At 41.3% G+C, this 16,787-nt stretch overlaps 1 protein-coding gene across 4 annotated transcripts in view; it reads right to left on the bottom strand.

Moving 5' to 3' along the window:
* FAM3C (FAM3 metabolism regulating signaling molecule C) overlaps window positions 1–16,787 on the bottom strand; it is a 59,878-nt gene that overhangs the window by 31,448 nt on the left and 11,643 nt on the right. For all 4 annotated transcript variants that reach the window (XM_038395308.2, XM_038395266.2, XM_043495687.1 and 1 more), the window contains 4 exons: window positions 15,388–15,449; window positions 11,674–11,778; window positions 10,659–10,688; window positions 8,926–9,049 (listed from right to left, as the gene is read on the bottom strand). In XM_038395308.2, coding sequence (XP_038251236.1) covers window positions 8,926–9,049; window positions 10,659–10,688; window positions 11,674–11,778; window positions 15,388–15,400 — 272 coding nt within the window. In that variant the 5' untranslated portion in view covers window positions 15,401–15,449. The remainder of the gene's footprint in view (window positions 1–8,925; window positions 9,050–10,658; window positions 10,689–11,673; window positions 11,779–15,387; window positions 15,450–16,787) is intronic.

Genomic DNA, 16,787 nt, shown 5'->3' on the forward strand with positions numbered 1-16,787 from the left:
AGGGTCACAGTGAGCCTCCGAGGCTAGCGAAATTCTCCAGGAAACGCGGGATCCATGGAGGCAAGGACAGAGCTTTGTCACACAACCAAGACCACTGCAGGCCTCATGAAGAGTCCTCCTCCTCCAGAAAGAGTACAGATTGCACAGCATTACTGCTGGCACGCAGCATGAAGCAGGCCCTTCCTATTGCTCCCTCTAGCAGGTAGGGAGATGAGACCCCATAGCATCAACTCCAGCTCTGGCCCTGGGGCATCCGTTGAATCCAGTATTGACAAAGGTTGTGATGGCACTAGCTGTTTTCACACTGGCAGCATATCAGGCATCAATGGACCTCCTCTGCCTTTCTGTCCTGAGCTCTCTATTGGTCCAGATTTTAGGCCAGGCTACGACATTTACAGCCCTGCTGTCTGGATAGGCTTTTGAACCCTTGGGTCCGTGGGCACTGCATCCAGACATTCCCCATGATGCAGACAGTAGAAGCAATGCCAGCACTGGGCTCAGCACAAGGGACCTCCTCAGCTCTTTGGCATGCTGCCGTGGCAACACTCTCTGCCCTCCACCTCCGCTGACTTGAGAATCACCACCACCTTTGGCACTGGAAACAATGGAGGTTCACTTGGTGCCGGCAGTACCATTTCCACCAGCAGCACTGGTCCCTTCTTTGCTTTGGGCGACAGATTGATCGAACCGCAACTTCAGTGTTGGCTCTATCCTTATTCCCATAATCCCGAGACTCCTCAGTGTCCAGGTCAGGATCCTCCTCCTGATCTCCATCGCCCAATTGGGGGACTGTTTATGGAGCAACATGAGTACCAGGATCAGCAATCATCTCGCAGTAGAGACGGGCCCATGGCCTGATGCCTCCTTGCCACTAGTACCCTACCCCTATGCTCAGTTGTCTCCAAGGAATCAGTGGAACATTCCTCAGTCACAGAGGTCTCACTTCTCATTTTGCTCCTGGGTGAGATCATTAGGCAGGTCAGTGGCTGAGGCCATTGACCCATTGCAAGCTCAAGCACTGGAGGCTCTGCCAGGCGAAAGTTAATTGGAGTTGTCCCATCCAGGTCTGCCACTTCAGGAAAAGGCTCCAGCCCTTGCAGAGTTAACTGCCACCTCCTCATCCCTGGATGGTTCAGCAATACCCAGCTCTTCCTCCCCTCCAGTACCTGAGGGCTTCAAGGCCTACCAGACCTTTTGTAGCACGTGGGTGCTTCCTTGCATATTCAGGAAACTACCCACAAGTTACTGGATATTCTGCAGCTGGCCAAGGAAGAGGGCCCTTCCCATCAAAGACATGCTCCAGGAGCATGCAGAGGTTCTTTGGAGCATGCTGGCTTCATTGCCATCTACTGCAAAGCAATTGGAAAAACACTACTTTTCAGTAGTGCAGGGATTTGAGGGTTTTACTCCCACCCAACCACTAATTCCCTGGTTGTAACCACAATTAATAACAGGAGCTCAGCAGGGCAGGTTCAAGTCCACTCCTAAGCATGAGGACTCAAAAAGGATGGACTTACTGGGTAGATAAATCTATATCTACTCTTCCTTGCATATGCAGATTGCCAACCAGGAAGCATTGCTGTCCAAGTATGATTTTGTAAATTAGTCAGCCATGTTGAAAATTGCAGACCAGCTGCCTGAAACCTCCAGGGATGTTTTGGACATTTATCACAGAGGACTGCTTAGTGGCCAAGGTGGCACTACAGTCCACACTAGACAGCGCAGACACTGAAGCCAATCTAATGGCCTTGGTGGTGACCATGAGAAGGTCATCCTGGCTGCAGAGTCCTGGCTCCAGATATGCAGCAGGCCATAGAGGTCTTCCTCTTTGATGATGGGCTGCTTTACTTATTTATTTATTTAAAATGGATGAAACTCTGCACTCTTTCAAGGATTCTAGGGCTACCCTATATTCCTTGTGTAGGGGCTGCACCAGCAATGCAGAGGTGCTATTATAGCGGACCACAGCAGCAGCAACGGTACTGCCTGCAACACCCCTTCGGGCAGACTTTCCCTCCCATGAGAAAGCAGGACTACCCCAGAAAGAGGCTCAGGTCCCAGATGCGGAAGCATCCAGGGCCAGGATTAGGCCAGTCCACACATCCTCCCCTGGCAGCTACCACATGCCAATTTTGACTCACTGGTCCAGAACAGTGGTCCAGTCATGACTTCTACAAGTCCTCCCCAATCAGGGACAGCCTCGCGCATTTTCTCAGTGTTTGGGATTCAATTACTACTGACAGTTGGGTCCTAAGCACGGTCAGACTGGGCTATGCTATACAGTTCCTCTCCACACCTCCTTCTCACCCTCTTTATGCTTTTAGGGACCCCTTTTATGAGATACTCCTCCTCAAGCAGGTCCAGTCTCTTCTGGCTTTGGGAGCAGTGGAAGAGGTTCCTCCGGAATAACAGGGTCAAGGTTTTTACAACCACTATTTTCTGGTTCCCAAACCCAAAGGAGGGGTAAAACTTATCCTTAACCTCTGCAGCCCTAAGAAATAGATCAGACACATGAAGTTCTGAATGGTCAAATATCCTCCCTGTGTTCTCTCAGAATGATTGGTTTGCTGTTCTGGACCTTCAAGACACTTATTTCCTTGTGGCGATTTTCCTGAGCCACAGAAGATGTCTCTGGTTTGTCATGAGGAATTATCATTTTCAGTACACGGTCCTGCCTTTTGGTCTGTCTTCTGCTCCCCAGGTTATTACCAAATGTATGGTCATAGTGACAGTGTAACTCACAAAGAAGGGAATCCATGTCTTCCTGTACCTGGATAACTGGCTACTAAGGGGTAGGGCCAAAGAAGAAGTCCTTTCTTATGTATGCATTACACTGCGCTTAATCAATCATCTGGCTTTCACCCGAAATACTGAAAAGTTAATGTTGGTCCACGCTCACAAAATAGAGTTCACTGGGGGCCCTAATAGGCTCTACAAGTTTGAGAGTGTTTTTGCCAACTGTTTCCAGACAATTTCTTGTCTTTGTCTGTCTGCAGCCTCAACTTCCATGACAGTTTGGATGTGTCTGAGGCTCTTGGGCCATGTGTCAACATGCATGCAGTTGGTTCTATTTCCAAGGTTATGCCTTCACCCTCTTCAAATATTGCCCAGGACAGTTTACCATCCAACCCTTCACACCTTGGATAGGTTGGTCCGCACCTCCCTCCATTGATCCTGACTCCTTGCACTGGTGGACGGTTCAGGCCATATACAATGCCTGTCACACTTCCCTAGACCTCATCAAGTGTTCAGTGGTTCACATACTTGCCAACAATACCACTGCAATGTATTACATGAAGAGGCAGGAGGGAGCACACTCCAGAGTGTTTTGCCAAGAGACAATCAGACTATGCCACTTCTGAATCAAAGAGCGTATCTCTCAATAGCTAACCATTTGCCTGGAGTCCAGAATCATCTCATGGACCATCTCAGCAGGAATTTTTCCCTATATCACGAGTGATTCCTGAAGCCCAGTGTTCTGGCAAATCATTTTTGTGGCTTGGGGCATCCTGTTTGCTACAAGGGACAACAGGAAATGTTATCCGTTCTGCTCTCGAGCGGTCCTCAGTCTGGGATCCCTGACCGCCTTTCACATCAGCTGGCAGTTGACTCTCCTGTATGCTTTCCCTCCGATACCGATCATTACACAGGTCATCCTGTGTCCATCCACAGCTGAAAATGGATTAGGCCAAGGTCATCCTCATTGCCCCATTGGCACTTTTTTGGTCCTCTTGCTATGTTTTTATTAATTTGGGGGTATACATTTAAATTCAGTCTCTATTACGGTAAGGTGTCAAACTATCTCTGCATCCCGTCCTGAGGTGACATGTAGCCAGTCAGTATGGGGACAGCTGAAATCCCCAGTATTGAGTTTATTTTTATAGCCTTTCTAATCTCCCTGAGCATTTCACCGTCACTATCACCATCCTGGTCAGGTGGTCAGTAGTATATCACTACTGCTATATACATTATTCAAGCATAGAATTACTATCCACAGAGAATCTATGGTACAGTTTAGTTCATATAGGATTTCTACTTTATGTGGGAAAAAAAAAGCGTAGAATCAAACAAAGTGCCACTCCCCCACTAGCATGCACTATTTTGTCCTTCCAATATATTTTATACCCTGGTAGGATCACATTCCATTGATTATCCTCATTCCACCAAGTTTATATCATGCCTATTATATCAATATCCTCATTTAATATGAGGTACTCAAGTTCAACTACAACAAGAGGTACGGAATACAAATATGGGTGAAGTGTCTAGCACTTGCCAGAACACAGCTAAAACTGCAGTAACTCAGAAATAGTCTCTGCTTTCCTTCAGTAATTACCTAATCTGTTCTCTGGTCAGATTAAAAACAAGTGACTAATTTCAATAAAGAAAGATTAACTATTTAGGGAATTTTACAACCAAACATTCTACTTCAGTATAATATTACTGGAACATAGCAAACAATTGTTTTCTATTAGACCAAAACTGCCTTCAGGGAGCAATTGTAAAAAGAGATATGACAGTATTCTGCAGTAATCATTCAGACCAATCCAGTACTGAAATAATGAGATGCAAGGCTTTGGGAATCATCTCATCTCATACTTACATGGATCTTGTAACTGCACGAGCTCTACAGGAAAACTGTATTTTCCCCAAAAGTTGCCAAACATCCGAAAGAAAATTTCCTAATGAAATTTAGTCTGAAATGTCAACAGATTTTGGACTTCTGCGTAAAACAAGTAGCATTCATTTATGTTTAATGTTCATTTACTTCTGTAACAGTGCTATTCAATTTGACTTGCTTTATTAGCTGGCTGTTGGATGTTTGTTGTACAGTAACTCCTTACTTAACGTCATCCAGGTTAAATGTTGTTTCATTGTTATGTTGCTGATCAGAACATGCGCGTTTAAAGTAGCGCAATACCCCCTTATAACGTTGTTTGGCAGCCTCCTGCTTTGTCCACTGCTTACAGGAAGAACAGCCCATTGGAGCTAGCTGGTAGGGGCTTGGAACCAGGGTGGGCCGGCAGCCCCCCATCAGCTCCCCTAAGTTCCCTGTGTGGCAGCCACCCAGCAGGCTATCAACTGCCAGGCAGTTCAGGTGTACCTCCCCGCACTGCCATGTGCTGCTCCTGCCCCCTGCCTTGGAGCTGCTCCCGGGAGCCTCCTGCTTGCTGTGCAGGGGGGAAGAAGAGAGTTGCTAATGTCAGGGTGCCCCTCTCCCCCCAGCTCCTGTACCCTATCTCCACAGAGCAGCGGGGGAGGGAAGGGATAAACGTCAGGGCTTACGATGGAGGGAGCTTGCTGGCAGCAGCTGCTGTCTCAACTTGCTGATCTTCTTTAAAAGGCAGTGTACCTAGAGTGGGGTCAGCATATTTAAAAGGGTCAATGCGCATCTCTCAGACACCGTGTGTGTGTGTGTCTCTCTCTCTCTCTCACACACACACACACACACACACACACACACACACACACGGTATGTCTGTCTCTCTGTGCCATGCCGTGTGTCCTTCCTCCATTCATGCTGCCTTGTAGAGTGTGAGGCTACATTAACAATGTGTTAACCCTTGAGTGTTCAGTCAAGTACTAGATCATCATTTAGCAGTAAGGCATTCCCTGGGAAATATCCCACCCTCTTCCACCCTGACTCCACCACCTCAACCAAGCTTCACAATCATCATTGCTGTGCACAGTATTAAACTGTTTAAAACTTATACTTTGTCTGTGTGTATACACACAACTACAACGTTAAGCAAGGAGTTACGTTACAAACAAATCTGAATAATCACCTGAGCACAGATAAAGGGCAATTTGAAGCAACCATAAAACAGCTGCATTATCTAAAATTCTTGCAAAGTGGCTAGATCTTTCTCCTCACCCTCCAGGTGGCAGCAGCAGTCATAAGCATGTACAAATGTAACACTGAATTTCTCACAAGAAAGCAGCAGCTTGTTGGTTTTAGAATACTAATCCAAATTTCAAGTCAACATATTATGTGGGCTTCTAAAATATAAGTCAAAGGCATTGCATTCAAAAACAAAGACGTCTATAAATCTATAAATGTAGATTCTTAATTGTGTATATAAAACCAAGAGATATTAAAAGGTACCCTCATAGGAAGTTAGCAGAGATAATACTTTTTGTAAATTGATGCAGAAGATCCTATACAGATGATGCAGGATAATAGTACATCATACAAACAGAACTATTAAGTTGTTTTTTTACTAAGAAGTGCCTCTTGCTTTTTATCACCTGTTCCAGAGGAGAATCTGACACAATTACAGCAGAAGCTTTGCCAAACAAATCAACACACATACCACTCCTTATTTAACTATTTGAGATTTAAAAAAAAAAAGAAAACTGATATGATGCACATATATAGCATTTCATCTCTGGCTTTCCAAAAATCTTTTCAAATATTTTGCCTCAAACACCTTGAGAAGTTGGTAAATTTTACTACATCCATTGTATAGACTGGTAGACTGAGGGACCAAGGGATTAGATTAATTGCCCAAGGTCACAAATTGAGTCATTGACAAAATTGGAAACATAACCCAGTAGCCCTTCCTAGTTCTGTGCTATGAGACTACACTCCCTTTTTACACACATAACATAATCTTGTGTTAAGCTTGAAAATACATAAAGATGTTTTTTCCACTACAAAAGGTTTTTTTTTCTCCTGCTGAAAATAGCTCACCTTAACGGATCATTCTTGTTATAGTGGGTATGGCAACAACCATTTTTTCATGTTCTCTCTCTCTGTGTGAGTGTGTGTGTGTGTGTGTGTCTTCCTACTGTATTTTCCACTGCATGCATCCAATGAAGTGGGTTTTAGCCCACAAAAGCTTATGCTCAAATAAATGTGTTAATCTCTAAGGTGCCACAAGTACTCCTCGTTCTTTTTGATGATACAGACAAACATGGCTACCACTCTGAAACCTCAAACCATCTTGATTCTCATCTTGATGGATCCCAAGCACTTTAGAAACTACTTTTTATACGACTCTATATAAAACAATATTGGGACCAGTCACTCCCCCCCCCAAGAAAATTAGGGCACTTCTGAGGCAGAACGCAGCATTCACTCAGCGACATTAGATAACAGGGTTTTAGGAGGGAATTAAAGAATAATTTCCTCAACTACACAAGGAATTTTAAAGGAGAATTTTAGGCTGATAGAATATAACTACCTAAGTTAAAGTTTGGTCAAGAAACTGAAGTTAACACTTCTGCTCCACTGAAAGATTTCAAGACGGTTGTGTCTCATTTGAAAGAGGCAAAGTATTATGATTGATGCCTAGCTAAAAAAGAGGGGGGCAACTCCTAAAGAATCCAGTTATACCAACCATAATTAGTTTCATGTTCTGGAACTGACTTATTTCATAAGTACCTGTTTTCTGACTAAGTTCTAAGGAAAATTATATCACTGAACTATAATGAATGTGGCTGGCCAGTCAGTTAACCAAGTTTGATAGTTTGTTTAAAGTCCAATTCGGCAGGGCAGTGAAAAATCTAGCCAAACTGGATCTTAAGCAGTCTAACTTGCTGAGTCTGTGGTAGGTATAGTACTGGCTGTGCAAAGAAGGGTTGAAGGAACATCTGTCCATAGTTAAGCATGTTAACTATCTGCCTATTCTTCAGCACGTTAGCTTAATATATTCCAGCCTCAATGAATCTGTGTTACTAGAGTTAAGTGACCACGACAGGGTACAGTCTTGAAGACAAAGCCAATCCTTTGGCTCAAATGCTTCTAATTTTACAAAGACTCTTTAAACACAGTACACTCTGATGACAATCTAGTCCTCTACTTGCAATTATGTTGTAGTTAAATTGTTATCTGCAGCATAATACATTGTGTTATGATGGTCACTGAAAAATTGCCAGTTATTTTGGAACAACTCTGCATAGTTTGACATAAGACATATTGGAATTATGCAGCACCAGAATAATGTGTGCTGGGAGAATTATACTGTACAATTATGTAGTTCAATTATAACGTACTATTTTAAAGCCAACCTTCACATGAATGCTGATTAATTGTGACTGGAATAAACAAAGTTCTTAGTAGTTGTAGCAATACCAAAAATCCTTTTGCAATGCAATTTATTCAGAAACTGAGCTGGTAAGCTGTAACCTATAAAGTCACATGTACTCTATGGGGTAAAATCAAGGGTAATCATGATGTAAGAAGTGAGATTGTCTGGAACAAAATTAGCACACTGATGAAGTAATCCAATTAGTTTAATATTAAGGAACACAAATAGCTCAGGCATAAAACAGATTTTGTATTTTTAAAAGGGCTGGATTCAAAAACTACGACGTTTTTATTCAATTTAATAACCTCAAAGAATACAATTTTTCAAACGTTCCCCTACAGTGCATGCAACCCAACCTTTGCAGCAAAACTAGTGGATATAAATAGTGAAAGTTACTAGAAACGGAAACAAAACTGAAACTCATTAGTCTAATATTATTAATCAAACTAAGTGAATTTACTGTAAATAGTGAAAAGTGAATTAGATTTTTAAAATTTAGGTTTAGTAATTTAAGATACCAGCAAAATGTAATTACCTTTTTATTATTAAAATATCTGTCTTTTTACCCTGTCAGGGCTCTTTTAAAGAAATGCTAAAATATATATTTTATCTGTCATTGGCCTGATGGAGTTTAAAAAGTATTTTGCAAACCATAACAATTCCACAATACAATCCCTCATACAGCTAGCGAGTGTCAAAAGTACGTGAAAAAAGTGTGTTTGCACCAATTCAGATATTTGTCTGCATATTATCTAAAGAGTAAACCACAAAATGTTCTATTTACTTCAGCAAAACAATCAATACATTATAGTCTGAATTCAAGAGATTCTGACTGAGCAATTATCCAAAATAGATTTTAAAAAGATAATCTGCCAGATAAGCAAATACTTACACATTATCTTCTACACAAATTTTTGGCCCAACTACGTTGGCTGCTCCACTTGCCATTTTGAAGGCAAAGTGCTTTTCAGGACAAGCTTTTGAAATCCCACATTTATATCTGGGTGGTTTTGTAGCTTTAGAAAGGAAATAAATATGATTTAGATATGACAGTAAATAAAAAAAAAATATAAGGAAAAGGTGGAGGAAAGTCAAAAATAATCTCAGCCTATACAGAGACACAAGGTGGGTGAGGTAATATCCTTTACTGTACCAGCTTCTGTTGGTGAGACAGATGAGCTTATGAGCTTACACAGAGCTTAGACCTTGAGGAAGAGCACTATGTAAACTCAAAAGCTTGTCTCTCTCACCAACAGAAGTTGGTCCAATAAAGGACATTACCTCACCAACCTTGTCTCTCAAATATTCTGGGGTCAACATGGTGACAACAGTGCATAACTCAGACTGAATACTCAATTCTGGGAAAAAGCACTTCACAAACATTCATTTAATCTCACTTGTGAGGTAGGTGCGTATCTCCTTTTTATAAATGGAGAAACAGATACAGAAAAATTATGGACCTGATCCAAAACACTAAAGTCAACGGGAATCTTTCCATTAACTTCTGTGGGCTTTGGATCATTCCCTAAATGACTTGCCTGAAGTCACATCAGAATTTTGCGGCAGAGGCAGAAACAGAACTTACATCTCCCAGATTCCAGTCCTGTGACATATGAACACACACAACTTTTCTCCTTGCTTAAATAATGTAACAAAGACATCTTGAATCAAGTGCTTAAAAGTAGATCCCTGCACGGATACAAATTTATATCCGCAGATACAGATATAAATCGGTATCTACAGAACTGCAACTGCGAAAGAAGCAGAACGTGGGGCTGCCGCCCCCAGGAACCAGCGCCCCGTGCCGGCAGCTTCTCCCATGCGGCTGTACTGCCCCGAGCCCTGCCCCGTCCCTTCCACACAGAGGTTTGCATGACTGCGTCTCCTGTCTGGGGTCTGTACAGCCGTGCCAGAGGACAGGGCTGGGGGCGGTACAGCTGTGCCGGAGGGCAGACCCACGTTCTGCTCCTTTTGCAGCTGTGGTTCCAGGGAGAGTCCTGCGGTACTACAGATATCAATTTATTTCCGCAGATATCCGCATTTGCGGATATAAATTTGTATCCGTGCAGGGCTCTACTTAAAAGCTGGGACAGAAGATTTTCAGGGAACGGTTTGGTCACCTTTTTAAGGGCTATCGGGAACCCTCTTCAAAATGTATTAATACTCAAGAGCCGCATCATATATCCTTCATAAGAAACTTATTTATACTTCGATTAATAAATAAATAATACCAGTTAGTGTAATCTGACTCTATCCTGGAATAAAAGTAAACTTATTTCCCACATACCCTAACTTGTACTTGACCAAAACAGCACAAAGAAAATACTGATCAATACACACACAGAACTGCAGCTTAAATACTGTATATGTAACAGTAAAATTAATTAGGTACAATATCACAAACCATTAAAATACCTATTCTGGCATATGCTGATCTAACAAATGCAATTCTCTGGTTAGACATGAAACAATCTTCTACTTTGAATCTATTCTCATTGCATTTTTATGTGCAGGTGGCAATTTTCATATCAAAGTGACAGTCAGTATTTAAAAGTCACAGCAATATTGTATATACAGACAAAAGTAAATACACACTGCAGTAACTGTGGCATATGAAATACTTACGGCGTGCAGCTGCCTCCAATGCTGATCTAGCTAAAACACAGAAGAAAGTTTTTGAAAAGCTTTAGTTACAATGTTTTTTTTAAAAAGCTTTAGTTACAATATTTTATTTGTAAAATGATTATAATCCCATTAATTTAGTCTTTTGCAGATCTATAAAAATAAGTTTGATTGTTTATGATACTCCATTTAATACCTCCCACCATCATATTCAAATATAAAACAAACATTTACAGTAAGACACACAAAAATTAAGGGGCCAAATTTTGAAATGCAGTCTAACATTTTGTGCTTCAATTTTTGGTTGGCCAATTTCAGATACAGAGGATTTGGTACTAGATATGTTGAGCTCCCAGAGATCCCTGAAGTTGTAGGTGCTCAATCCCTCTGAAAAAAAAAATCAGAGTGTAGGTGTCTAAATTTGAACTTGACAAAAAATAATTGACTACCCCTGGTTTAGCATAAGTACTTAGCACATATTCATGGTGAAGTGGTCCCTTAGAATATGCATTAACTACTTATGCTAAACTAATTGTTTGATCTTGTATTTAGCTATGACACAGAAGTAACTTTCCCAGGCCTGAAAAAAAGCTGTGTAGCTTGAAAGCTTGTCTCTCTCATTAAAAGTTGGTCCAATAAGAGATATTACCTAACTCATCTTGTCTCTCAAACTTCCTGGGACCAACATGACTACAATCACACTGTGCACTCTTGTTATACCTTCAGTCTACAGACCATTTGACTAAAACTACAAATACTATTAAACATGATCTGTGCATGGATAAAATCTTGTGTATATTTTAAATGTGAACTTTTTAAGCTAAAATATTCATATTAAAATTTGTAAATATTAATATTTTACCTTTTAGTGCAGAACATAAAAGTATATTCTTAAAAACATGAATTCTTCGGCAGCATGAACATGCCAGGCTAACCATGGAAAGAGCATGTAGTACTTAATCTATATTCAAGGCCAATCAGATTTGTGCGGGGAAAACAGTTAGAAGTCATCACTTACCAAACAGGTTTCCTAAGTTTGTATCCATTTTTATCTCAAATACTTGAGATATGACATAAAATGTCAGTAGAAATATTGAGACAGCTACCACCAACTTTACAGCACCTATTCAGAACCACAGAAAATAAAGTTTTCGGCATCTATTTATATTTTACAATTTATACATATCAGTTTTAAACACAAAAAATAAACTGCATGAGAAATCCACAGTGAATTGTGTTAAATAAAGCTATTACAATGCTGCCAGAAATATGTTACAAACAAACTGTGAAATGAAGTAAACAAAAAAGTATGTACATGAAAAAATCAATCAAAAGTGAAGCTTCGTACTGTTAAGGTGTGAACTTAAATCACTGCAATGGATAACAATACTGTGAGGCTCAGCTGTACCTCTGACTGCTATGTTCCACCCTGGGATGGGGCACCAATTCACATCTCACAGTTTATCAATAGCTTGTTGGAATCATAGAAGATTAGGATTGGAAGAGACCTCAGGAGGTCATCCAGCCCAATCCCTGCTCAAAGCAGAACCAGCACCAACTAAATCATCCCAGCCAAGGCTTTGTCAATCATATTGGCATTTACAGAACAATATGTATGCTAGATTGGGATAGTCAATAGGTGAACACTGGCCAAATCTGGACTGCCAGACACTTCTGAGTGGACTGCAAAGGTCAAACGGGCTGAAGCCAAGCTGGGGCTGGAGCTGTACCTGCTCTGCAGCACAGGGTCCTACTAGCAGGGGGTGGGTGGCTGGGCTGGGCTGAAGTGCACAATGTGTCCCCGAATGGTGCAAGCGCAGCCTCACCCCCACCAGCTCTGTCCTCCGCCAGCCGGCAGCAATGCAGAAGTGGGACGAATGGCCGTGTGAGCGAATGAGCAAGTGCTGGCATCCAGGCTCAGTGACTGAGGCAGCAGGAGCCTCTCCGGGAGGGGTGGGTAGGGAGGTGGCAGGCGATCGGCGGAGGGGAGCCCGAGCTGGGTTGCTGGCCCACCAGGAAAGCGGAGCTGTGAAGTGTCTCTTGCTGGGCCACCTGCCCTGCCATGGGGCCTCAGAGCCCAGCCAGGAGGGTGACAGAACCAGGCCCTGGTTATGGGAAGGGGGAGAGACCCATGATGGGCTGGCGCTGGCGAGGCGCTGAGTGATGGGCTGGCATTGCATCCTGGCCCTGTGCCAGCTGCTCTGCCAATGACAGGAAGCAATACTGCCCCCCACTTCGAGAGTGAGGCTGCAGGTATCCCTAACAGTACCCCCCCAAAATTCCTGCCAGCACCCCCCAAATACCCACTCCCAGTATTCACAAACCCCTCCAACACCTCTCCAAATATCCCTGGAAGTGTCCTCTATCTGGGAACTTGAAATATGGTAACCCTAAGCTGGGTGGGAAGCAATCGAGAGTTTGGGGAGGGGAGCTGGGTGGTGGCAATTGAGGGCTATATGCCTACAATAATTTTATTTGACAAAACTACAATTAAGGCCATGTTTTATTAATGGGTATTTTTAGCAAAAGTCATAGACAGGTCACTAGCACTAAACAAAAATTCACAGCCCATGACCTCTCCATGGCTTGTACTATATACCCCGACTAAATCTTGCATGCTCTGGAGGGGGGACTCCAGGGGTGCCACAGGTGCTCTGGAAGGGGGCTCAATGGCAGGGGGTGGCCCGGGACCACTGCTGGTATAGAGTTGCCAACCCTCCAGGATTGTCCGGGAGTCTCCAGAAACTAAAGATTATGTCATGTGATTAAATCTCCAGGAATACATCCAACCAAAATTGGCAACCCTAAACTGGTGCTCCAGGGCAGGAGGCGGAAGCCTGAGGACAGCCGCAAGTGCTGGGGGGGTGGGGGCCAAGACTGCCCCAGCAGCGGCTGCGCCGGGGCCACCCAAACTGATCGGACCAGGAAATCCTTGACCTTTGTGACAGACTCACAGCCTTAACTATAGTTAATACTCTTGGTAACTCAAAGCAAATTCAAAACTTAAAACAGTTTTCTGAAAGTATTTTAATGCTAATATTTGCATCTATTTGACATTTTATCTATATACTTTCTCAATGTTTCAGATGTAACTTATTACATCTTTCCTGGAGGTTATTTTTAGGTTATACAGTGGTTTGAGTTTATTTTTCAAGGTCACAGCTACCAAAAAAAGTAGATTTTGGAACAGGATATATAGTAAATTAGACAGATGGTGCATGTTTTGTTGATCTAGAATAGGCAAGAAAGTGTGGGAAGACAATACCAGCACCAAAGAAACACCGCAGAATTCTAAGCCCTCCTGTGGAATTGTATGGGCTCTCTCTATAAAAGAAAAAAGACATTTCTAAGAGAGCACTTCCTTTAAGTGCTTTGAACTAAAAGCACTCCACTAAAGTACTTGCTTACTATAGCTAAGAAATGTCAACAGAAGAAGAGAATGTGTTACGGGGTTTAGCAACAGATTTCATAGAAAAATTTTACCAGGTTCTGCCCTAATTGTGAGCTCTTGGCAGGGCTGACAGCAGGAAATGAAATGGGGAAGATTATCGTAGCAGACAACTACCACTGGTGAGCTGATTCACCTTCCAGAAAACAGAGCATTTCCCAGTCTTATCAAAATCTGCCCACTCCTGCTGCAGCATAAAATGGACTTTCACCAGACCCCCAACAGGGAGTCTGTTTGAACTAAGCTCAGTTTTCTGCAGGCAAGCACAGGAATTCTGCATGGGGGGGGGGGATTTCTGCATGCACACAATTATACAGAACCCCCCCAGAAATAATGCTGTATTCCTTCTATACACAGGACATTTCTAGTTATTTCTTCTCTCTGTTTTCGAACAGTTACCCATTTCTAATTCCTTCATCTTAGTGACCTTTGCCTCACAAATACCAAGAACATTCATAACATTTACAAAACATATCTTGAAGTCCTGAAAAATTTCAAATTCCATTTCTTCCTATTGTACTAAGCTTCACTGTATACATTTGTTAGGTTTCCTGAATTTCTAATGTGTATATCGCTTCTTTGGGATTATTTACTAAAATGACTGGTGTTTCTTTGCACTACGATTAGAACAACTGATATTTGTTTAAAAGATTTAAAGATGTATAAAAAGATTCATCAGACATCTGATGCAAAGCGTGCTAAATATACTTTTTAAATTTAGTGATGTATAGAGTATTTTTTGCATTCCTTTGAGATGTCTCTCATATCAAGGATACTAATAAACAAAGACTGGACTGCAGGAGGAGTTATTTTGGCTGAAAGTGGCAGATAAACGTTTAGCCATTTTATTAAACAACGTTTTCTTCCAATAAACTTGAACCTCTCTCTCTTCTGCAAAAAGTCCAGTTTAGTAACTGAAATGCATATATAATAATTCAATGAACTACATATATAAAGCTGGAAGCCAGGGTTCCTCTGAGAAACTCAGAGGAAGACCAAATTCACATTTGCTTCTTCTTTCTGACCTTCAGGGAAGCTGGATGTTACTGGTATGGAGAAAATAAACATACATGATTTTTTCCACCATTCATGATTGCTTAATGCCATGCTTCACAGACAGCTAAAAATAGCAAAGCAATACTGTTTCCATTAAATTAAACCTGTCATGCTTCTTTCAGAAGTTAGATGTAATAAAAACATCAGGATTATCCTTTACTCATTAAAGCAGTATATGGCTTATTTTAAAAGGCACATCAATCTGATCCCAGTGACTGTTTTTCTTACCTGCTACCCTCATGTTTAGTCTCGTCAGTCAGTCAGTAGCACAATTGCACTAATCAAACCACCTAAAAAGAGAAGATAGAAGGCACAAAAATTAGAACTCGAGGCAAATAAGAAATTTTACTACTGTTTTGTTTATTAATTCCATCACAGAATTAGGGTTTCCAAGCTAGTAGTGCTAATGGCGATTTTGCTGATCACTTAATAGTTAGCCCTTGATTTTTCAGTGAGTATAGCGAAAGAGTATATTGGATTGATTTCTGATGCACTGCTCTCATTTGTCACTCAAATATAAAGCAAGCTACCTGAATGTTTTGTTATTCTAATCATTCATTTCTGAATTTAACTAAATCCTTCATAAACTCACCTTATTTTCAGCCTGTTTTGATATGACACATTATACTCTCAATCAATTACCAAAGAAATTGGATGATGTCCCTTGTTTTCTTGAAGGTGTTCAATTTGTATTGTACAAATGTAAACATACAACATGGAGGGTGCACACACACAAAAAAAACCTATCTGCACTCTTTCAAATTTCTAGTGACCTTTTGTACCAAGATTATGTTTTATTGAACAGTAGCATGTCAAACTTGAGGATTTTCTCTAAATTATAGTTAAATAGTTAATGACCACATTGCAAAGTCTGTGCACAAAAAACTCCACTTTTCTTCAGCAAAGTAATTTCTGAAATGCAAGAAGAAAAGATATGTACCTTGATAAATCTATTCACCTATATGCATTTTATTAGTTAAATTTACAGATGGCAACTGTTGAAAGTTGGTGCTTAAAAGGGCACTCCAAGAACAGTGCTCAGAAGAAGATGGAGCTAAGGTAACCAAAACACCCATCCCACTCCCCCCATCCCCCAAGCAGTAAGTACACTTACCTGAGGACTACATATGATATGTAAGTTTGAATTTTTAAAATTAAATCTTCTGAGTTAGTTATCAAAATATTGAAAGTGAAAAGATATACATTTTGATATGCTCAAACAACTAAGAGATGTTAATTACTAAATTAACATGCATGCATGCACGCACGCACACAAGAGCTCACAAGAATGAGAAATTTAAATTCCAGAGATAACTTTTCTGGAAAGTTACAAGTATCTGAAAATAGGGGATTAGACTGATAGTACTGCCTCAACCAGAACTTCAGCATCTCTACAGCGACAAGCTAATTCTAATCTAAAAAGGCATTTTAAAAAACATCTGCAACATTTATAAAACATTCACATAAAATGGAAAAAGAAAAGGAGTACTTGTGGCACCTTAGAGACTAACAAATTTATTTTTAATTTATTTATTAGTCTCTAAGGTGCCACAAGTACTCCTTTTCTTTTTGCGAATACAGACTAACACGGCTGCTACTCTGAAACCTGACATAAAATGGAGTGTTTG

This window comes from Dermochelys coriacea, chromosome 1 (genome assembly GCF_009764565.3).
Source record: "Dermochelys coriacea isolate rDerCor1 chromosome 1, rDerCor1.pri.v4, whole genome shotgun sequence".
NCBI lineage: Eukaryota > Metazoa > Chordata > Testudines > Dermochelyidae > Dermochelys > Dermochelys coriacea.